Source organism: Pristiophorus japonicus, chromosome 3, assembly GCF_044704955.1.
Source record: "Pristiophorus japonicus isolate sPriJap1 chromosome 3, sPriJap1.hap1, whole genome shotgun sequence".
NCBI lineage: Eukaryota > Metazoa > Chordata > Chondrichthyes > Pristiophoridae > Pristiophorus > Pristiophorus japonicus.
Window position 1 is genome coordinate 103,420,686 of NC_091979.1, and position 25,036 is coordinate 103,445,721.

The 25,036-nt window shown below is 45.7% G+C and overlaps 1 protein-coding gene across 1 annotated transcript in view; it reads right to left on the reverse strand.

Moving 5' to 3' along the window:
* The window catches only part of galnt13 (polypeptide N-acetylgalactosaminyltransferase 13), an 899,812-nt gene that overhangs the window by 210,338 nt on the left and 664,438 nt on the right, over positions 1-25,036 (reverse strand). The window contains exon 8 of the mRNA XM_070875629.1: positions 14,538-14,718. Within this exon, the coding sequence (XP_070731730.1) occupies positions 14,538-14,718 (181 nt within the window). The remainder of the gene's footprint in view (positions 1-14,537; positions 14,719-25,036) is intronic.

The following is a 25,036-nucleotide window of genomic DNA, read 5'->3' on the forward strand; positions in this document are numbered from 1 at the left end:
GGTTCACCAACATCTACACACAACCTGAAGAGGACACCACCAACTTTGACCTTCCAACACACACACAAGTGGCAACTGACATCACAGTTGACCACGAAACAAAACTCATCATCCCCAGCAGCCCGGCAAGGCCAGCTGCCCAACAGCCCAATGAAGAACTGACCAATCCAACCACACCAACATTTGTACTGAGACAATCGACCAGGGAGCGCAAAGCCCCAGATTGTCTTACTTTGTAAATAAGTTTATTGTTGACTTCACGGGAGAATGATGTTATGATTTTAACCCCTTGTAACCTTGTAACCTGCATCATACCTGTCCACCAGAGGGCCTACCTTTTGGAGTCCAAAGGGATCCCAGCATCCCTTGGGAGTACAGTATAAAACAGGGCACCCAAGGGGTACCTGCACTCTGGAACTACAATAAAGGAGCTAAGGTCACACTTGCTCATTACACATAGTATTCGGTCTGGCCATTTATTATGAGTATAACAATAAGCAGACCGAATCTCCTTTGAATTGAAATCTACATCATTATCCATGAGCAGTGTGCCATGGAATTAATAATTAAACCACAGAACAGACAGGCATTTCTGTAGCCACAGACGTGATTCCAGGATGTTATGTTACCTCCCTGGTGCCAGAGTCAAGGATGTCACTGAGCGGCTGCAGGACAATCTGAGGGGGCTGGTGAACAGCCAGTTATGGTCCATATTGGTATCAACAACATAGGCAGAAAGACGGATGAGGTCCTGCATGCAGATTTTAGGGAGCTAGGAAAGAAATTAAAAAGTAGGACCTCAAAGGTAAGAAATCTCCAGATTACTCCCGGTGCCACACGCTGGTGAATATAGAAATAGGAGGATTGGGCAGATGAATGCGTACCTGGAGAGATTGTGTAGGAGGGGGGGATTTAGATTACTGGGATAGGGACCGGTTCTGGGGCAGGTGGGACCAGACCACATGGGTTGCACCTGCACAGAGCCAGGACCAATATCCTCGTGGGGAGGGCGGGAGGGAGGGGGTGGATGGCGGTTGCTGCTGGGGAGGGTTTAACCTAATTTGGCAGGGCTTGGGCACCAGGATGTAGCATTCGAAAGGAGAAACAAGGTGCTCAAAGGATTGGGAGAGACAGATAGCACTAGAGTAAGAAATAGGTGAGGTATTAGGTGAGGCCAAACTAAGAGATAATACAAGGTCTAAGATAGGTTTACAGTGCATGTGTGTAGTGGGCTGGATTTTCGGCTTTTTGCCTTTTCGCCAGTTTCCAGGTGCAATTTGCGGTGGAGCAGAAAAATTTAGCACCGGGTAAACTTTAGTGCCAGAACGAGGAACTTTCGCCAAATTAAAGTTCACAAGGAATGTTAGCTTTGCACTACAGACTTTGTGCTCTGGTGCTGAAAAAAAATTGGCCATTCTACGCATGCGCAATTTTTTTTTCTTCCCATGCTTCTGGTCTGGTCTTCTGTCACAAATGCTAATGCAGGGTGCAGCTGCAGGCATGCTGGGGCTGAATTAGCCATTTCACATTTGGATTTTGATCATGGAGGATGACGATTCCAGACAGCGTGCCAGGCGATTCAGCCACAAAGCTAATGAAGCTCTAGTGGGGCTGTGGAAAGAAGATGGCAGGAGTTGCATCTTTGGGGTGGTTCTTGACCACTGCCATCGATATTTTAAAGGATTTGGAGGGAGATAGCAGAGGAAGTCTCTGCCTTAGACACTGTCGTCAGGACTGGCACACAGTGCTGAAAGAAATTGAATGATCTGACAAGGATCATTAGAGTGAGTACAATTTTACTTCATGCACTCCTTTATTACTTCAATTATAAATCTGACACACTATTTGTTCTCATGCTGTTGGTGTCTCTCAGCACTCTGTGGGTTACTTCCTAAAATGCATGACAGGTAGGCTTAGTTCGGCACCCTATTTGCCATGAATGATCTTTACACATTATTAAGATTGCTTTCTGAGATCTCATAAGATGGCTCCCCACTTCGATGTCTTCCTGATGAACCACGTGCAACTTCCAAGGCCATTAAACAGAGGACTCTATTACATTCAGACAGTATTGTATAAGTTCATTGGTGGCTATCTGTGCCATAAGAGCAGATGGTTCCTCTTGTAACCATTCCCATTTTCATCTTTGCAGGCAAAGAAGTCTCAATCGCCGTGAGCAGGTGCGGACAAGTGGCGGTCCGCCTCAGACCCTGCCTGTTATATATACAATAAAGGTTCAAACTGAGTACTGTTTAACTAAGCAAGGTACAACCTTGCTTCTGCTTTATTTAGGCCCAAAGTGCCTGATTCACAAAATGGATGGCCTTTTATATCAGAGCAGCACCATGTGTGTGCTGCTCCGTAGCCTCCAACAATGACACCATCTGGTGGCTACAAACTGCATGTACATTCATGACAATACCCTCCTCCGAGATCTTATCACAGTTTTTCACAGGTTGAGACGGTCCGGTGCTTTACGCTCCCGGTTGACCGTCTCAGTTCGATTCCAGCCTTGGGTGAATGTGCGGAGTCTGTTGTGGCTGGTGGCTGGATAGCTGACTTGTTGGGGGTGACAGTGGCCATGTCAGGAATTGCAAGTCCATTTTTATCGAACAAGTCCGTGATGGAAATTCCGGGTTCACTAATGACCCTTGAGTCCACTGAAAGCTGCTGGTTGGTTGGTTGGTCGTCGACAGTTTCTTCGTCCGACTGCTCTGGCTCGTCTGTGTGCCTCAGCTTTGTTTGATCCATGTGTTTCCTGCAAGTTTACCCATTCTTGAGCTTAATAACAAATACTCTGTTGCCCTCCTTGGCCATGACTGTACCAGCGATCCATTTGGGACCCTGACCATAATTCAACACATATACAGGATCATTGACAGAAATCTCGCATGACACAGTTGAGCGATCGTGGTACCCTTATTGACTCTGTCTTCTGTATTCAACATGATTACTTAAATCTGGATGGACAAGAGATAAATCGGTCTTAAGACCTCTTTTCATCATGAGTTCAGCAGGTGCGACCCCTGTGAGTGTGTGGGGTCTTGTCCTGTAACTCAGCAGTATACAAGACAAGCGGGTCTGCAGTGACCCTTGGGTTACTCTCCTCATGCTTTGCTTGATAATTTGTACTGCACGTTCTGCTTGCCTAGGTACGGTTCTTCACCGATATTTGCTTTAAATTCCTATCCTTCGTCATACATGATTGAGCGATCTGGATGGCCCTTTTTAAATTCAACTCCTCCAATACCAGAAGGATCACCTCGTGGTTGATACCGATAACGAAGAAGTCCTGCAGCTTGTCTGCCAACACCGTCCCGAACTTGTACGGTCCCGCTAGACGTCTCAGGTCGGCAACGAATTCCGCCATGCTCTGACCCTCCAATCGAACATGTGTATAAAACCTATATCTCGAGATGATGATGCCGTCGTCTGGCTTGAGGTGCTCCTGTACCAATGTACATAACTCCTTGTACGTTTTCTCTGTTGGATCAGTAGGCATGAGTAGATTCTTTATCAGACTGTAGATCTTTGAACCGCACACAGTGAGGAACACGGCCCGGCGCCGATCTGCATCGTCGACCCCCTTCATTTTGTTGGCCACGAAGTACTGGTTCAAACGGCTCACAAAGTCTGCCCAATCTTCTCCCTCCACGAATCGTTCTAAAAATCCAATCATGTTCATTTGCAAACAAAGGTTCTTGAATTCTCGTCGCCAAATGTTATGTATGCAATAAAGGTTCAAACTGAATACTGTTTAACTAAACAAGGTACAGCCTTGCTTCTGCTTTATTTAGGCCCAAAGTACATGACTCAAAAAATGGCTGGACTTTTATACCAGAGCAGCACCATGTGCGTGCTGCTCAGTGGCCTCCAACAATGACACCATCTGGTGGCTACAAACAGCATGTACATACATGACACTGCTACTCACTGACATTGAGGACAGAGTGGCAGGCCTCATCGGCATCACTGGTCAGGCAGCTGCCACAATGGGCACTGACCCCCGCTCGGATACAGAAGGTAAGTCCTGTACAGTCCCTGGCTTGGGTTGAGGCAATGTCATACAGTGCCTTTGAACTAAGGTTGGGGCAATATCTTGCACACTCCCTGAGCTGGGTTGGGGCAATGTCCTGCAGTATCTCTGGACTAGATATAATGAAGTAGCGGTGATCCTTCAAATGAGCCTGTGCTATGCGACCTTCCTCATGTCACCCTACCCTCTCCCCTGCTACTAACCACTCATCTGTTGCTCTCTACTTCCAGATGACCAGTCACAGAAGCAGCATCCCTCAAGGGACCACTCCATGTCAGGTCATTATCTGGAGGAGGAGTATACCGATGAGCTGACTCCAGCGCAGCATCAATCGACCCCTGCTCCACTACCGGTACTCAGCTCCTCTGAGGACGACGTGACGTTCTCGGGCTTCGCCGAATCCGAAGCTACTGGGACCAGTGGCGTGCAGCAATGCAGTGCTGCAGTTGAATCCCACAGACCATCTCTGTGGAGGGTGAGTCGGCAAAGTCGGTCTGCTGACAGACAGGCAGACGTAGAACTGAACATGGTGGGAATGTCCAGGGAGAGCATCCAGATTAGCCGTCAGCTCCTTGATGTCTTGGGTAGGATTCCCATGAGCATTCACAGTCTGAAAGCGACCATTATGGAGGTAGAGTCGCAGATTGTCAGTGCGAGCCGTGATACCAGCGAGGCCATCAATGCCCACACAAGACTGCTGGTCTCCAGCAGTGACAGTGGAGTCCCGGAGAGTGTGGCCCTATCCCTAGCAAGCCCTAGCAGAATATGGCGCGTCACAGGCATAAGCTCTGCTTCAGCTTGGGCAGGTGATGTAGTCCATGTCTGCCTCCATACTCTCTGCATTCCCATTGGTCACACGGGGAAGTGACGGTTCCGAAGCAGATCAGCAAGGTGCTCCGGTTGCTGGGGACGAACCCGGTTGGTGACTGAGTGGCTCCAGGGATATGGGAGGTGGTGTCATTCCTACAGATGACAGCATTCCATCTCCCCCCCCACTCAGACGTCAACCATGCATCAGCGACGGTTGTCACCCAAACCACCTGTGTCTGGCGACGCCGATGAAGTGGCTAGCCAGTCAGAAGCCGGGCCTTCCACGCCATGAGCTGATCCAGTGCGTACCCAGACGGTGTTTCTCCCCCCAACACAGCAGATCTCTGGCAGCCTTACTGCATGGCATCTTGGTGCCACTTTGAGTAAGAGCAGCAGGCAAGGGAGGGTGATAAGGCAAAGGGAGGCAAAAAATGGTGGGAAAAAATAATGGGGCAGGATATGATGTTGCTGCATTATGTTGCTGATGCTGGATGCATCATATGTTTTATGTTACAGTATTATTATGTTACAGATTATGTTAAAGTATCACACTGGATTATGTTCTGATAATGTTGTTGAATGATCACACTGCTGGATGCAGCTCATTTTATTTAAGTCTCACAATGGAGGTTATGAATTTTACAATGTTACAATATTTAATACATTTTTTCTTTACCTTAACCATTTCCGTGTAGTGTCTCATTTGCAGAATAAGAGGGGGCATAGTCAACAAAGTGGGATACAATGGCAGGCAACGCAAAAACGTGCCGTTCATTCTTCAAGCAAAGCGTTCAATTATGAGCTGCTGACATAAGGCTTTTGCAGCGACGAAACCTCCACGATGCCTCCCCTGTGGTTGTGGTGTCATGGGTTCCTTGCCAGGCTCCTCTTCCTCATCCTCCTCCTCCTCCCCCCCTGCCCCCTTTCTCCTGAGGTGGTCCTGCAATCTCCATTGGCAATTCCTGTCCCTTCATGATGGCTAAGTTGTGTCACATGCAGCACACCACAATGAAACATAGAAACATAGAAGCATAAAAGATAGGTGCAGGAGCAGGCCATTCGGCCCTTCGAGCCTGCACCACCATTCAATATGATAATGGCTGATCATTCAACCTCAGCACCCCACCCCAGCCTTCTCTCCATACCCCCTGATCTTTTTAGCCATAAGGGTCACATCTAACTCCCTTCTGAATATGTCCAACAAAATGGACTCAACAACTTTCTGTGGCAGAGAATTCCACAGGTTCACAATTCTCTGGGTGAAAAGGTTTCTCCTCATCTCGGTCCTATATGGCTTACCCCTTATCCTTAGACTGTGTCCCCTGGTTCTGGACTTTCCCAACATCAGGAACATTCTTCCTGTGTCTAACCTGTCCAGTCCCGTCAGAATTTTATACGTTTCTATGAGATCCCCTCTCATTCTTCTAAATTCCAGTGAGTATAAGCCTAGCCAATTCAGTCTTTCCTCATATGTCAGTCCTGCCATCCCGGAATTAAGTCTGGTGAACCTTCGCTGCACTCCCTCAATAGCAAGCACGTCCTTCCTCAGATTAGGAGACCAAAACTGCACACAATACTCAAGGTGTGGTCTCACCAAGGCCCTGTATAACTGCAGCAAGACCTCCCTGCTCCTATACTCAAATCCCTTCGCTATGAAGGCTAGCATGCCATTTGTTTCCTTTACTGCTTGCTGCACCTGCATGCCTACCTTCAATGACTGATGTAGCAAGACACCCAGGTCTCGTTGCAACCCCGCCTTTTACTAATCTACCACCATTCGGTTAATAATCTGCCTTCCTGTTTTTGCCACCAAAGTGGATAACCTCACATTTATCCACATTATACTGCATCTGCCATGCATTTGCCCATTCACCTAACCTGTCCAAGTCCCCCTGCAGCCTCTTAGCATCCTCCTCACAGCTCGCACTGCCACCCAGCTTAGTGTCATCTGCAAACTTGGAGATATTACATTCAATTCCTTCGTCTAAATCATTAATGTATATTGTAAAGAGCTGGGGTCCCAGCACTGAACCCTGCGGCACCCCACTAGTCACTGCCTGCCATTCTGAAAAGGACTCGTTTATTCCCACTCTTAACTTCCTGTCTGCCAACCAGTTCTCTGTCCACGTCAGTACATTACCTCCAATAGCATGTGCTTTGATTTTGCACATCCATCTCTTGTGTGGGACCTTGTCAAAAACCTTTTGAAAGTCCAAATACACCACATTCACTGGTTCTCCCTTATCCACTCTATTAGTTACATCCTCAAAAAACTCTAGAAGATTTGTCAAGCATGATTTCCCTTTCATAAATCCTGCTGACTTGGACCGATCCTGTCACTGCTTTCCAAATGCGCTGCTATTACATCTTTAATAATTGATTCCAGCATTTTCCCCATCACCGATGTTAGGCTATAATTCCCTGTTTTCTCTCTCCCTCCTTTTTTAAAAAGTGGGGTTACATTAGCTACCCTCCAATCCATAGGAACTGATCCAGAGTCCATGGAATGTTGGAAAATGACCACCAATGCATCTACTATTTCTAGGGCCACTTCTTTAAGGACCCAGGGATGCAGACTATAAGGCCCTGGGGATTTATCAGCCTTCAGTCCCTTCAATTTCCCTAACACAATTTCCTGACGAATAAGGATTTTCCTCAGTTCCCCCTTCTCGCTAGACCCTCGGTCCCCTAGTATTTTGGGGGGTTATTTGTGTCTTCCTTAGTGAAAACAGAACCAAAGTATTTGTTCAATTGGTCTGCCATTTCCTTGGTCCCCATTATGAATTCGCCTGATTATGACTGCAAGGGACCTATATTAGTCTTCACTAATCTTTTTCTCTTCACATTTCTTCGAAGCTTTTGCAGTCAGTTTTTATGTTCCCTGCAAGCTTACTCTCATACTCTATTTTCCCACTCATAATTAAACCCTTTGTCCTCCTCTGCTGAATTCTAAATTTCTCTCAGTCCTCAGGTTTGCTGCTTTTTCTGGCCAATTTATATGCCTCTTCCTTGGATTTAACACTTTCCTAATTTCCCTTGTTAACCACGGTTGAGCCACCCTCCCTTTTTTATTTTTATGCCACACAGAGATGTACAATTGTTGTAGTTCATCCATGTGATCTTTAAATGTCTGCCATTGCCTATCCACCGTCAACCTTTTAAATATCATTCGTCAGTCTATCCTAGCCAATTCACGTCTTATACCATCGAAGTTTCCTTTCTTTAAGTTCAGGACCCTAGTCTCTGAATGAACTCAGAGACCTGCTGAGGGGAGTACTGTAGGCAGCCTCCAGAGTGGTCCAGGCATCGGAAGCGCTGCTTGAGCACTCCTATTGTCTGTTCGATGATGTTGCCTGTGGTTGCATGGCTCTCATTATAGCGATGCTGGACTTCTGTCTGAGGGTTCTGGAGGGAGGTGGCGGGACGGGGGGTCATGAGCCAGGTGGTGAGGCCGTAACCTTTGTCTCCCAGCATCCAGCTCTGGCCTTGTGGTTGACGCTGGAACATGCGTGAGACAGTGATCTGTACGTTCATAGAGTGGCATCTCTTTCGGTTTCGGAAAACCTCTGCATTCTGTAAAGGTGTTCGCAGGGTGATGTCCCCAATTAAGGGCACCTGAACCTTGGGGAAGCCAGCAAATCGTCCAAAACCTATAGCCCTCTCATGCTGCATATGTCCTCCGTTGATGCCTGAAAGGCAGTGAAGACATAGAAAGGCAAGTGCCACAGTCACCTTTACCTCGACAGGCAGTGCAGTCCTGTTGTCACTGGTAGGCTGTAGGTCTGCCTGTAGGAGCTGGCATATCTCTGTGACCACCTCTTTTCAGAAGCGCAGCCTTCTAACTCACTATGCCACATGAGCGATGTTCCCTGTAAACTTGTGTGGGGGAGGGAGGGGGGGGGGTAAGGCCTCCTCCCCATACATCTGCGACCTCATCAATTACATTGCAAATGATCAACAATAAGCCTTCTTCCAGCTTGAAGCCGTATGGCAATAGCAGCCAGGATTACTGGCTACCGACCTAGCATGGCCCCCATCTTTTAAAATGTCCTTAAATGTCCTTTATAAAACCAACTAGAAACTCACATAAACTTCACAATCAAAAGTATGAGGTAATGCAGCCTTCTTCTCCCAATCCTTTTAATCACTCACAACTGCGACTTTCTTCTTCGCTTTCAACATGGCGCTGGTAGCGCCTGGTGCGCCCTAGGTCCATCTGGTTTTTCTGGGCAGGTCTTCGGGCGGTCGCTAACTCGAGTGAAATGCTTGAAAGTGCACCCGGGGCGCTAGCGCAGCGATGCACAATGATTTATGTCATCCCATCGGTTAAAACAGCGGCGGGGCTGTAAGCTTTAGCACTGCCACAGAATAATTGGCGAAAGTTCCGCCCGGGTGCACAATCTTGTGTGCCCCGTTTCACTCCCAAAAAATCATTTTTGCACCCCGCCGAGGCACTAAATGGGGCACAAATCAACTGAAAATCCAGCCCATGCAGCATGGTAAATAAGGTTGGTGAGCTGTAGGAGTAAATCGCCACATAGGAATATGATGTTGTGGTGATAATGGAGACCTGGCTCAAAAAAGCTCAGGATTGGGTACTAAATATTCCTGGATATAAGGGGCCCAAATTTAGTGAAGGCCTCCGCCTGCCCAAGTACCGCCCAAAGGACCGCCGATGGCCGCTGAGGTACCTGACGGTATTTTGGCCGTGGTTTTAATCAAAAAGGTCCTTCAAAGGTCGGCGGGTGGCAAATGAGGGACTTACGCCACCAATCTGGGTGGCAGCCGGCAGGAGCTCCCAATCTCGGCAGCAAAGGCGCTTGCCGCCCAAGTGCCGCCAAGGATGGAGTCGGGCCCACGGAGGGTCGAAGACCTGCAAAGAAAAAGCATTAAAAAAAACCCAAAAAACATTGGAACACCTTCAGGGGACCCCATACAGGTAAATCCCTGTAAAGAAAAAAATTAAAAAATGTTTACTCACCTTTTTTTCTGCTCTTCACACCTACCATCGGGGACAGACCAGCCTCCTCGCAGCAGTCCATCCCCGTTCTGGCGCCGATTCCCGCCCGCACCAATCTGGCATCTCGGCGGCCGGGAGTCCACTTACGCCACTCGGCCGTCCGCTGACATCAGCGGGCAGTTCCCTGCGGCTCTCCCCTCCCGCCCGCTCCAGACCAGATCAAAACTGGCACTGGGCGGAACCCGAGGAGGAATGTCGGCGGCAGTGGGCGGTGAGTGCATCAATTTCAGGCCCAAGGTGTTCAGGAAAGATAGTTCAGGAAAGAACAGAATTGTGGTAGCAGTGTTAAGGAGAATATTACAGTGGTGGAGAGAGAGGATGTCGTGGACGGGGTCAATGACAGAATCTATTTGGTTAGAGTTAAGAAACAGTAGAGCTGCCATTGCACTACTATATGTATTCTATAGGACACCAATGAGTGGGAAGAATATAGAGGAGCAAATTTGCAGGGAAATTACAGAGAAATGCAAGAACTATAGAGTAGTGATAATGGGGGACTTCAACTATTTTAATATAGACTGAAAGGAAGACTTAGAAAGATTTATATTTATATAGCACCTTTCATGACCATCAGACATCCCAAAGCACTTTACAGCAAAATGAAGCACATTTTTGAAGTGTAGTCACTGTTGTAATGTAGGAAATGCAGCAGCTAATTTGCACACAGCAACCTTCCACCCTCAGCAATGTGATAATGACCAGATCAACTATTTTAATAACGCCGATTGAGTGATAAAAATTGGCCAGGACACCAGGGATAACTTCTCTGCTCTTCTTCGAAATAGTGTCATGGGATCTTTTATGTCCACCTGAGTTTTATGCCAGGTTGATAATACAAGTGAGGACCAGGCTGAATATAGAAAGTTCAGAGGGGAAGTGAAAAAGTAAATAAGAGGGGCAAAAGGAGAGTATGAGAATAGACTGGCAGCTAACATTAAAAGGGAATCCAAAAGTCCTCTGTAGGCATATAAATAATAAAGGGTAGTAAGAGGAGGGGTGGGGCCGATTAGGGACCAAAAAGGTGACCTACGCATGGAGACAGAGGGCATGGCTGAGGTACTAAATGAGTACTTTGCATCTGTTTTTACCAAGGAAGAAAATGCTGCCAGTCATGTTGAGATACTGGATGGGATAAAAATTGATAAAGAGGAGGTACTAGAAAGGCTGGCTGTACTTTAAGGAGGTAAGTCACCAGGACTGGATGGGATGCATCCTAGGATGCTGAGGGAGGTAAGGGTGGAAATTGCAGAGGTATTGGTCATAATTTTCCAATTCTCCTTAGATATGGAGGGTGGTGCCAGAGGACTAGAGAATAGCAAATGTTACTCTCTTGTTCAAAAAAGGATGCAAGGATAAACCCAGCAACTACAGACCAGTCAGTTTAACCTCGGTAGTTAGGAAGCTTTTAGAAACAATAATCCAGGACACAATTAAGTTACTTACATAAGTGTGGATTAAGTAAGTAAAGCCAGCTCGGATTTGTCAAAGGCAAATTGTGTTTAACTAACTTGATTGAGTTTTTTGATGAGAGGATTGGTGTGGTGTACATGGACGTTTGATAAAGTGCCACATCATTGGTGTGCCAGCAAAGTTGAAGCCCATGGAATAAAAGGGACAGTGGCAGCATGGATACGGAATTGGCTAAGTGACCGAAAACGGTGAATGGTGCTGAACGGTTGTTTTTCGGACTGGAGAAAGGTGTACGCTGGTGTTCCCCAGGGGTATTAGGACCACTGATTTTCTTAATATATATTAATGGCTTGAATATGCGTGTACAAGGCACAATTTCAAATTTTGCAGAGGACACAAAACTTAGTATAGTGCACAGTGAGGAAGATAGTGGTAGACTTCAAGATGACAGGCTGGTGGAATGGACGATGAAATTTAACGCAGAAAAGTGTGAAGTGATACATTTTGGTCGGAAGAATGAGGAGAGGCAATATAAACTAAAGGATACAATTCTAAAGGGGATGTAGGAGCAGAGAGACCTGGGGGTATTTGTGCACAAATCGTTGAAGGTGGCAGGGCAGGTTGAGAAAGCGGTTAAAAGAGCAAACGGGATTCTGGGCTTCATAAATAGAGGCATAGAGTACAAAAGCAAGAAAGTTATGGTGAATCTTTATAAAACACTGCTTCGGCCTCAACGAGTATTGTGTCCAATTCTGGGCACCATACTTTAGGAAGAATGTGAAGGCCTTGGAGAGTGTGCAGAAAAGATTTACAAGAATACTTCCAGGGATGAGGATCTTCAGTTTTGTGGATAGATTGGAGAAACTTTGATTGTTCTCCTTAGAGAAGACAAGGTTGAGAGGAGATTTGATAGAAGTGTTCAAAATCATGAGGGATTTAGACAGAGTAGATAGATAGAACATTTTTGCATTGGCGGAAAGGTCGAGAACCAAAGGATACAGTTTTAAGATGATTGACAGTAGAACCAAAGGCGACATGAGGAAAACTTTTTTTCGCATCAAATGGATGGTGGATCTGGAATGCACTGCCTGGAGGGGTGTGGAGGCAGATTAATTTGTGACTTTTAAAAAGAAATTGGATAAGTACCTGAAGGAAAAATTTTCAGGGCTACGGGGAAAGGGCAGGGCAATGGGACTAGGCGAAGTGCTCTTGCACAGAGCCGGTTATTCTATGACTTTATGAAACCTAATTGTGGTATTCATCATTCAAGATCAGATAGGATGCTCACAGTGTTTAATGTCACCTTTGAAAAGTGGAAAATGCTACACTGTCAGAACAACATCTACAGGTTAAAATTAAAAGTTCTCAACAAATCAGGCTCCAGACTTCATTTTGAAATTTTGTAAGCAAAATCAGCTTTCATTTTTTTCTCTTGCTAGAAATTAATTTATTTCAGCATACCATCCATCAGATGAGATATTAAACTGCGGTCCTGTCTGTCCATTGCAGTGGTTAAGGTGGATGATAAAGATCCCCCAGCATTATTCAAAAAAGAGCAGGGCGTTTTCCCTATGTCAACCCATACCACCAAAATAATAGATTAATTGACCATTCATCTCATTGCTGTTTGTGGGACCTTAATGTGTGCAAAATCACTGCTGTGTTCACCTACACAACATTGGTGACTACATTTCATAATAATTCATTGTACCTAAAGTGCTTTGGGATGCTTCTATGAGCAATGATAAGCTGCTCTCCAAATTTTTACTTTCTGTGCTATTATGCTAGATTTAAAAAGTAGCCCCATTTCTCCATTATATAATCCACAAGGACTTCTCTGCCACAGTAAGCTAAATTAGCTTTATGCATTTCTCACTGAGCTATTACTCTAAATTTGCGTGTTCCACAACTAGCGTCATAATTTACAGCAGTTAAGTAGTTCATTACATACCAGAGAAGTAGAAACGAGATTTAAAAGGTGCCTTGTGATTAGTCAAGTTTCTGCTATTCCCGCTACTGAATTTACATTACACAAAATCAATTGTAGCATTAGTGTTAACAACAATCTTGCCTGTTTCTTTAGCTTGTGCTAAATTGATAAAATCTTCTTAAATAATGAGTAAATCTACAAGTAATGAAAAACAGGTCATCACTAATTGTTCATTATGAATTGGCAAAATTGATGAGCTGCATTGTGTAATTCTCAAACATTAGTCTTTTGTTTTATAAATGTTGCGTACATTACTGCTATCAAACAAAAATAAAAATGATACAAAAAGGTTAATCACAATGTTAAGAATGTACTTTTAAAAATGTCATTTTGGAATGTGAATATTGCTGGCAAGGCTGGCATTTATTGCCCATCCCAGTTGTCCTGAGAAGGTGGTGGCAGGTCTTCTTGAATGACTGCAGTCCATGTGGTATGGTGGTTTCATACAACTGAGTGGCTTTCTAGGTCACTTAAGAAGGCAGTTAAGTGTAAATCATGTTGCCGTGGGACAGGAGTCACATATAAGTCAGACCGGAAAAGAACAGCAGATTTATTTTCCTAAAGGGAATTAGTGAACCAATTGGTTTTAACGACAATCTCACAGCTTTATGGTCACTTTACTGATAACAGCTGTTTTATTTCCAGATTTATTTTTAAACTGAATTCAAGTCTCAAAAGCCATGTTGAGATTTGAACTCAGATTATCTGGATTACTACTCCAGTAACATAACCACTACACTACCATAATGAATGTATTAATCATTTAAGGAATACTATGTGCCAGCTATTGATCTAATCATTAGAACAGCAAATTAATTTGCTTTAGCTGTAAATAATAACATAAGTTTACTCACTGAGACATTAATCATTGCATATAGGACAAAACTACAGAAGTCTACTGTTGGAGAAAAACACAGAAAAATATCACATTTTGTGGCACAAGAGCAACAAGCAGACGATGTTGGCATACTGTTAACTTAGAAAATAGTTCTCAACTCATAACATACTATCAATCTGCTACTTTTTTTAAACGAAAAAGTGTTATGGCAAAAGTTCTATACTAATAAGCTTTACCAGTGCATCCTAAATTGCTTCTGCCAACAAACAACCTGATAGCAACCGAAGACATGCAAACTCATGAACACAATATAATGGGAAGGAACTTATGTTTCCAGAAATGGATTGTGGAAGGAATCATTATCACGTTGTATTATAATACACTTAATAAAGGCCAGATCAAAACAAATTATTTCTCCAAAGGATAAGGGTACCTGGTGATATAATGTAGAAGAAGTCCTTGAAGTCATCCATCCAGACTTCTGCCAGTCGTCTATTGTTCTTGTTAATGATATGTCCGGTACCACCAGGGAAAGTGTAAGGGGTTGCCTTACGGAACACATGGCCAACATGAGAACAAGTAATAATTTCCAACGAACCACCACACTGCCATATCTAGGAAAAGACAAAGGAGTTTTTTCTTCATTATTACCAACTCACCAAAATCACCTGACTAAATGTGGCATCAATACCCTATCTCCTCATCAAAGCCAATGGAACCTTTTTACACTATAATGTTTCGACCTTACATTGCATTGTGTTTCATAAAGAAACACTGAGTATTGTTGTGTTATGACTAAAACGATGTGTCATTATTCATAACAAATCTAGGTACCTCTCAAATGTGCTTCTTCTTTGCAGTGAGATAAGTTTTCAAAAATTGAAGATAACTTTCACAAAATTCAACAAGGTCTTGAAGCAACAATTTTAATGCTTCCAGACAATCCACATCAATTTAGTGACTGTAATATTAGGGTAATTTTGGCCATGGAGGCTTGTAAAAACCATCACTTAATCAATAGTTAAAGCATAAATCAATTTATATTGTACAAATGTTCAAGATAAGCTTTTGTAGAAATTAAATCCCTATTTCTAACAAATCACATATTTTTCTTCAGTCATTTTTGAATAGTTCCGTGGAATCAGGACCTTGGCCCTGACCTGGGAAGACAAGGAGAAGGGGAAGAAAATCAGACAGGAGCTGTTCTGTTGGCTCCCTTTCAGCCAATAGCACTTAAGGAATTTACTGCTGGAAGTGATGTTGGGCGAGTATTATGTCTGCTGAGATATGGGCTTGTGTATTCTCATTAGGGATAAGTGAAACGAGGATGACATATGACATATTTTCCATCACCGTGCCGCAGAAATGTTGTGTACAAGGGATGCCAGTGCATTCTTCAGATACAACTTTGCCATGAACTTTGGGGGGAGGGGTTCAAATATAAATGGCTAGGTAGCTTGCTTTTTGTGGTATATATCAATGACTTTGACTTAAATGTTGGGGGTATGATTAAGAAGTTTGCAGATTACATTAAAATAGGCTGTGTGATTGATAATGAAGAAGAATGCTGCAGACTGCAGGAAGATATCAATGTACTAGTCAGGTGGGCAGAACAGTAGCAAATGGAATTCAATCCGGATAAGTGTGAGGTAATGTATTTGGGGAGGTCGAACAAGGCAAGGGAATACACATTAAATGATATGACACTAAGAAATGTAGAGGAACAAAGGGACCTTGGAGTGCAGGTCCACAGATCCCTGAAGGTAGCAGGCCAGGTAGATAAGGTGGTTAAGAAGGCGTATGGAATACTTGCCTTTACTCACATCATCACAGGCGGTCCCTCGAACTAGGATGACTTACTTCCACATGGGTTCACAGATGTTTCAATGAAGGACCTGATATTCCAGTCCTGAACACCAATTGAAGGGGTGGAAGATGCCTGTGCGTGGATTTTTTTAACGTGTGGTGACTGTTGTACACCAGCCACTACGTGGGTTTGATAGAGCTAGGCCTTTATTCAGTGGCAAGGGTAAATCAGGACGACTGGAGACCTGCTCTGCTGCACGGACCTAGTGCACACACATATCGCAGTGTGGGTTGGCCCGTGCTGCCCCTGGGCCCTCGCCTCTTCTGGGTCCCGTACCTTCATGTGCCGCACCTCCCGCCACGATCTCTCGGCGCTCCTCCACCACGATCTCTCGCCGCTCCTCCACAAAAACATTCACTGTACCTCCGCCACGATCTCTCACCACTCCGACACCACAATTTCTCGCCGCTCCTCCGCCACGATTTCTCACCGCTCATCCACCACGATCTCTCACCGCTTCTCTGCCGCAATCTCTTGCCGCTCATCCGCCCCTACCTTCCCACTCCTCCACTGTACCTGGGCCCCGCCAATGTTTCTGCTCACGCTCCAAATGGCGATCTGGGTTTTGATGATAACCAGTCGTCCACTTCAAAATCGTCGCACACTTGGAGCAGCTGTAGTGGTATGCTCCAGCTCTTTTAAAGCCTGACCTGCGGAGGTGTTCTCTTGCAGGTCGGGGGGCCACGATGTTCCAAACCCGCCGCTCCAGCTCTTTTATAGCCCAATCTGCGGAGGTGTTCTCTACGATTTATATTGGAAAAAGCAAATCTCTAAATACAAATCCCTATGCAAGGGTCATTTGAATTGCAGTTACCTCCTTTGTATAAATCCCTACGATTCATTCTGGGCTGCCTTTGTTAGTCGAGGCACGGAATACAAGAGCAAAGAGGTTATGCTTGAACTTTATGAAACACTGGTTAGACCGCAGCTGGAGTACTGTGTGCAGTTCTGGTCACCGCATATCAGGAAAGATATGATTGCACTGGTGCAGAGGAGATTTACAAGAATGTTGCCTGGACTGGAAAATTTTGAGGAAAGATTGGAGTTGTTGAGTCTGTTTTCTTTGGAACAGAGGAGGGTAAGGGGATGCCTGATAAAATCAGTGTATAAAATTATGAGGGGCCTGGATAGAGTGGATAGGAAAGACCTGTTTTCCTTGGCAGAGGGGTCAACAACCAGGGGACATAAAGTTAAAGTAATTGAGGAGAGGTTTAGAGGAGATACGAGGGGATATTTCTTCACCCAGTGGGTAGTGGGGGTCTGGAACTCACTGCCTGAAAGGGTGGTAGAGGCAGAAACCCTCACCACATTTAAAAGATACTTGGATGTGCACTTAAAGGGCCCCAAGTTTCTGGTTCTGGCGAAAACGGCGCATCTCCGAGACTTACATGACCTGCCTGGGTTCGAAGGTGCGCCGGAATCATCTTCAGCAATTCTCCGGTCCTCCTGGAGCGTGGCGTGGCGCAGTGTAATCTCCCTGGGGCGGAGCAAGCCGATCGCAGCCTGCAGAGGGATGGGGCTAGGGATCATGCCTTCTTGTCAGTGCCGGCAGCGTTGCGCAGGCGCGTTGGAGCATGCGCACCTGCGCAATAGCTTGGGGGAGCGTGGCTACTGAGGAGGGGGAGCGTGGCTACCGGGATGGGGAGGGGAGGAGCGTGGGTACCGGGGTGGGGAGGGGGGAGCGGTGGGGAGGAGGAGAGCGTGGGTACCGGGTTGGGGAGGGGGGGAGCGTGGGTACCGGGATGGGGAGGGGGGGGAGCATGGGTACCGGGGTGGGGAGGGGGGAAGAGTGGCTACTGGGGTGGGGAGGGGGGGAGCGTGGCAACAGGGATGGAGGGGGAGCATGGAAACAGGGATGGAGGGGGGAGTGTGGCAACAGGGATGGAGGGGGAGCGTGGAAACAGGGATGGAGGGGGAGCGTGGAAACAGGGATGGAGGGGGGAGTGTGGCAACAGGGATGGAGGGGGGAGTGTGGCAAGGGATGGAGGAGAGTGGGGTGGAGGGCACTCGAAATGATCGAAGGGCTGGAGGAGAGCAGGTGTGCCTTCTTCCAGCCTGCCCCCCTCTCCACACACACACCCTCCCACACACACTCCCTTCCACACACACACCCTCCCACACACCCCCTCCCACACCCCCCTCCCACACACAGCCACCCCCCCCCACACACACACACATACATACACACACCACACCAACCCCACCCCCCCAACCCCTCACTGTCAGATACTAGGGGAATCAAGGGGTATGGTGAGAAAGCAGGAATGGGGTACTGAAGTTGCATGTTCAGCCATGAACTCATTGAATGGCGGTGCAGGCTAGAAGGGCCGAATGGCCTACTCCTGCACCTATTTTCTATGTTTCTATACAGAGAGAGAGACACACTACAGTGAGAGACACTGACAGAGACACCTTCCCGTCACATAAGGGTAGGACTTCTATTTTTTATTGATTGACTGCTTATTACATTGGTCTTGGTGCTTTAGGTGCAGGGTTCCTTCTATTTTTTATTAATTAATTGCTTCTTACTTTTTGTGCTTCGTTTAGTGCTTGGTGCTTTAAATGTACTGCTTTGTTTAGTGCTTAATGCTTTAAATGTACTTTGCTTCTTTAATGTTCTTGTGAAGGTGTTTATGGAAAATCCTCTAACTTCCCTTCCGCCCGCGCCCCCCATTGTGATGTTGATGTGTCCTTTGTGTTTAATGCTTCCCAGCCGCCGTCTCTGGCTGTGCCTGCACTAAACTTAACTCTAGGTAAGGTTTTTCAGAACTTACAAAAGTGGATACTTACTCCATTGTAAGTTAGTTTGTAGTAAGTTTTCACTGCCGAGACTTGCAAAACAGGCTGAGTGGCTGGACACACCCGCTTTTGAAAAAAAAATAACTTACCTGAAGCCAACCTAAACTAACTCACTAGAACTGGAGCAAACTAATATCCGAGAATTGCAATTTCTAACATACCACAAACTAAACTAGTTGCTCCAAAAAACTAGGAGCAACTCCACCCGAAACTTGGGCCCAAAGTTCCGTAACCTACAGGGCTACAGACCAAGAGCTTGAAAGTGGGATTAGGCTGGATAGCTCTTGGTCGACTGGCGTGGACATGATGGGCCTAAATGGCCTCCTTCCATGTTGTAAATTTCTATGATTCTACTCAACTGCAGAGTGTGAAACTCAAAAACTTAAAAGACGTAAATCTTTTTGTCAACAGCTTTCCAAATAATAACAACTTGAATATCAGAAACCAACTAATTTTAGTGCCACTGCCTGACAATCTAAGCTGAAACAATATACCACAGGAATTGCCCTTCCACAACCAGAGGCAGGTACGGCAACTGCACCAAAAATGGCTCAACTTTCACATTCAATGGGGTAAGATCATGATTACAGGCAAGGGACTGATACAAGTCCCATCCTGCAAAGAATCCATTGGGGCCAGGAGGAAAATTCAGTTTCCTAAGTTTAGGAAGTGGCCCAGCAGTCATCATCATAACAGACAGCCCCTCGAAATCAAAGTGAGTTCTCAGGTGACTGTACAGTCCAATACGGGAATTAAAGTCTCTGTCAGAAGTGGGACAGACAGTTATTAGAAAGGGTGGGTGGGGAGCCTGGTTTGCCGCACGCTACTTCCGCTGTCCACACTTGTTTTCTGCATGCTCTCGGCAACGAGACTCGAGGTGCTCAGCACCCTCCCGGATGCTCTTCCTCCACTTAGGGTGGTCTTTGGCCAGGGATTCCCAGGTGTCGATGGGGAAGTTGCACTTTATCAAGGAGGCTTTGAGGGTGTCCTTGAAACATTTCCTCTGCCCATCTCGGGAGTTCCGAGTAGAGCGCTTGCTTTGGGAGTCTTGTGTCGGGCATGCGCACAATGTGGCCCACCCAATGGAGCTGGTCGAGTGTGGTCAGTGCTTCATTGCTGGGGATGTTAGCCTGATCGAGAACACTGATGTTCGTATGTCTATCCTCCCAAGGGATTTGCAGGATCTTGCAGAGACATCATTGGTGGTATTTCTCCAGCAATTTGAGGTCCACGTCTCTGAGCCATACAGGAGGGCGGGTTTCACTAAAGCCCTGTAGACCATAAGCTTGGTGCTAGATTTGAGGGCCTGGTCTTCGAACATTAAAACAAGAAATGGATCAGGACATTTTAGCAGAGGGCGCGATAGAGGATATTGAAGTAGAACTTCAATATGTCAAACACTAGGGGAGGAAGTCATTGACTTCCACCAGCTCCTAGCTAACACCAAACAGGACCCAACCGAAAGCTCGAATGCCTTTGTGCATAAACTCCATGGCATCTTCCAGTGCACCAGGGGCAGTGCAGGGAACTACTTCAACTACCCAGGCTTCAAAACTCTCTTTCTGAACGGCCTCCAACTGTCGGTCTGTAAAGCGGCTGGCGTTTACATCTCCAAAGACACCCCGTGGGAACAAATACGCATGCCAGGACTGCTCGGGAACAGAACCGTGCCAATATCCCTGGAGCACCTAATAAAGTTATATTAGCGGCTGTTGAAGGTCCGCTGCCTAACCAAAGGTCAGGGCCGTCCAAAAGCCTTGCGCCAGAAAAATGTGTCCCGATGCGCTGCTATCTCTGCAATCGCCCAGGTCAAATGCCCGTCAATGCCACAACCACCACCCCCCAAAACAAACAGGCCCCAACTCAGTCGAACAGTGGCTAGAAAAAATGGAGGCAGCTATAGGTGTCATGCAGATCGGCCAAGCGTCTCGACCAGTTGCCATGATGCATCAGTAACCCGAGCCGATGTCTCCACCTCCACCTCTCCTGTGACTCCTGCAGGCCTCTAGGGGAGATAACTTCCCCTCTCCGATACGATGGTGGTGGGAGACCGGTAGTTTGCACTGTTGATCCTGGAGGCCATCAACAATTAATGTTAGTCGACTCTGGCTCCTCCACCAACATCATTCACCATCCTGACCCCGATCCTACAAACAGCAGGCCCCAGGCTTTATCGGGTTTTGATAATTCAATCCAGACAACTATAGAAGGATCCCTTCGCTTGGAGCGAAAGCAGGATATTGTTCGCAAAGGCAAGTTCATGACAAATTCCCCAGTTTGACCGGTTAACATAGAAACATAGAAAATAGGTGCAGGAGAAGGCCATTCGGCTCTTCGAGCCTGCACCACCATTCAATAAGATCAGGGCTGATCTTTCACGTCAGTACCCCATTCCTGCTTTCTCTCCATACCCCTTGATCCCTTTAGCCATAAGGGCCATATCTAACTCCCCCTTGAATATATCCAATGAATTGGCCTCAACAACTCTCTGCGGTAGGGAATTCCACAGGTTAACAATTCTCTGAGTGAAGAAGGTTCTCCTCATCTCAGTCCTAAATGGCTTACCCGCTATCCTTAGACTATGTCCCCTGGTTCTGGACTTCCCCAACAGCGGGAACATTTTTCCTGCATCTAACCTGTCCAGTCCCATCAGAATTTTATATGTTTCAAAGAGATCCCCTCTCATCCTTCGAAACTCCGGTGAATACAGGCCCAGTCGATCCAGTCTCTCCTCATATGACAGTCCTGCCATCCCGGGAATCAGTCTGGTGAACCTTCGCTGCACTCCCTCAATAGCAAGAACGTCCTTCATCAGATTAGGGGAGCAAAACTGAACACAATATTCCAGGTGAGGTCTCAATAGGGCCCTGTACAACTAGAGTAGGACCACGCTGCTCCTATACTCAAATTCCCTAGCTATGAAGGCCAACATGCCATTTGCCGCCTTCACCGCCTGCTGTACCTGCATGCCAATTTTCAATGACTGATGTTCCGTGACACCCAGGTCTCGTTGCACCTCCCCTTTTCTTAATCTGCCGCCATTCAGATAATATTCTGCCTTTGTGTTTTTGCCACCAAAGTGGATAACCTCACAATTATCCACATTACACTTCATCTGCCACGCGTTTGCCCACTCACCTAGTCCAAGTCACCCTGCAGCCTTTTAGCGTCCTCCTCAAAGCTCACACTGCCACCCAGCTTAGTGTCATCTGCAAACTTGGAGATATTACACTCAATTCCCTCATCCAAATCCTTAATGTATATTGTAAATAGCTGGGGTCCCAGCACTGAGCCCTGCAGTACCCCACTAGTCACTGCCTGCCATTCTGAAAAGGACCCGTTTATCCCGACTTGATGCTTCCTGTCTGCAAACCAGTTCTCTATCCACGTCAGTACATTACCCCCAATATATTGTGCTTTAATTTTGCACACCAATCTCTTGTGTGGGACCTTGTCAAAAGCCTTTTGAAAGTCCAAATACACCACATCCACTGGTTCTCCCTTGTCCACTCTACCAGTTACATCCTCAAAAAATTCCAGAAGATTCGTCAAGCATGATTTCCCTTTCATAAATCCATGCTGACTTGGGCCAATCCCGTCATTGCTTTCCAAATGTGCTGCTATTTCATCTTTAATAATTGATTCCAACATTTTCCCCACTACTGATGTCAAGCTAACCAGTCTATAATTACCCGTTTTCTCTCTCCCTCCTTTCTTAAAAAGTGGTTTTACATTAGCTACCCTCCAGTCCATACGAACCGATCCATAGTCGATAGACTGTTGGAAAATGATTACCAATGCATCCACTATTTCTCGGGCTACTTCCTTAAGTGTTCAGGGAGGCAGACGATCAGGCCCCGGGGATTTATCGGCCTTCACTCCCATCAATTTCCCGAACAGAATTTCCCGCCGAATAAGGATTTCCTTCAGTTCCTCCTTCTCACAAGACCCTCGGTCCCCTAGTAGTTCCAGAAGTTTATTTGTGTCTTCCTTCGTGAACACAGAACCAAAGTATTTGTTTAACTCGTCCATCATTTCTTTGTTCCCCATTATAAATTTACCTGAAACTGACTGCCAGGGACCTACGTTTGTTTTCACTAATCTTTTCCTTTTCACATATCTATAGAAGCTTTTGCAGTCAGTTTTTATGTTCCCAGCAAGCTTCCTCTCATACTCAATTTTCCCCCTCCTAATTAAACCCTTTGTCCTCCTCTGCTGCATTACAAAATTCTCCCAGTCCTCAGGTTTTCTGCTTTTTCTGGCCAATTTATATGCCTCTTCCTTGGATTTAGCACTATCCTTAATTTCCCTTGTTAGCCACGGATGAGCCACCTTTCCCGTTTTAGTTTTACTCCAGACAGGGATGAACAATTGTTGAAGTTCATCCATGAGATCTTTAAATGTTTGCCATTGCCTATCCACCATCAACCCTTTAAGTATCACTCGCCAGTCTATTCTAGCCAATTCACGTCTCATACCATCGAAGTTACACAGAAATATAGAAACATAGAAAATAGTTTCAGCAGTAGGCTATTCGGCCCTTCAAGCCTGCACCGCCATTCAATAAGATCATGGCTGATCATTCCCTCAGTAGCCCTTTCCTGCTTTCTCTCCATACCCATTGATCCCCTTAGCCGTAAGGGCCATATCTTACTCCATCTTGAATATATCCAATGAACTGGCATCAACAACTCTCTGCGGCAAGGAATTCCATAGGTTAACAACTTTCTGAGAGAAAAAGTTTCTCCTCATCTCAGTCCTAAATGGCCTACCCCTTATCCTAAGATTAAGAACAAAAATATATTCCAGTAAAAAAGGGCGGTAAGAGAAGGAATAACCAGCCGTGGATAAACAAGGAAATAAAGGAGAGTATCAAATTAAAAACCAATGCATATAAGGTGGCCAAGGTTAGTGGGAAACTAGAAGATTGGGAAAATTTTAAACGACAGCAAAGAATGACTAAGAAAGCAATAAAGAAAGGAAAGATAGATTACGAAAGTAAACTTGCGCAAAACATAAAAACAGATAGTAAAAGCTTTTACCAATATATAAAACGGAAGAGAGTGACGAAAGTAAATGTTGGTCCCTTAGAAGATGAGAAGGGGGATTTAATAATGGGAAATGTGGAAATGGCTGAGACCTTAAACAATTATTTTGCTTCGGTCTTCACAGTGGAAGACACAAAAACCATGCCAAAAATTGCTGGTCGCGGGAATGTGGGAAGGGAGGACCTTGAGACAATCACTATCACTAGGGAGGGAGTGCTGGACAGGCTAATGGGACTCAAGGTAGACAAGTCCCCTGGTCCTGATGAAATGCATCCCAGGGTATTAAAAGAGATGGCGGAAGTTATAGCAGATGCATTCGTTATAATCTACCAAAATTCTCTGGACTCTGGGGAGGTACCAGTGGAATGGAAAGTAGCTAATGTAACGCCTCTGTTTAAAAAAGGGGGCAGACAAAAGGCAGGAAACTATAGGCTGGTTAGTTTAACATCTGTAGTGGGGAAAATGCTTGAAGCTATCATTAAGGAAGAAATAGCGGAACATCTAGATAGGAATAGTGCAATCAAGCAGACGCAACATGGATTCATGAAGGGGAAATCATGTTTAACTAATTTATTGGAATTCTTTGAGGATATAACGAGCATGGTGGATAGAGGTGTACCAATGGATGTGGTGTATTTAGATTTCCAAAAGGCATTCGATATGGTGCCACACAAAAGGTTACTGCAGAAGATAAAGGTACGCGGAGTCAGTGGAAATATATTAGCATGGATAGAGAATTGGCTGGCTAACAGAAAGAAGAGAGTCGGGATAAATGGGTCCTTTTCAGGTTGGAAATCGGTGGTTAGTGGTGTGCCGCAGGGATCGGTGCTGGGACCACAACTGTTTACAATACACATAGATGACCTGGAAGAGGGGACAGAGTGTAGTGTAACAAAATTTGCAGATGACACAAAGATTAGTGGGAAAGCAGGTTGTGTAGAGGACACAGAGAGGCTGCAAAGAGATTTAGATAGGTTAAGCGAATGGGCTAAGGTTTGGTAGATGGAATACAATGTCGGAAAATGTGAGGTCAGCCACCTTGGGAAAAAAAAACAGCAAAAGGGATTATTATTTGAATGGGGAGAAATTACAACATGCTGCGGTGCAGAGGGACCTGTGCATGAATCTCAAAAAGTTAGTTTTCAGGTGCAGCAGGTAATCAGGAAGGTGAATGGAATGTTGGCCTTCATTGCGAGAGGGATGGAGTACAATAGCAGG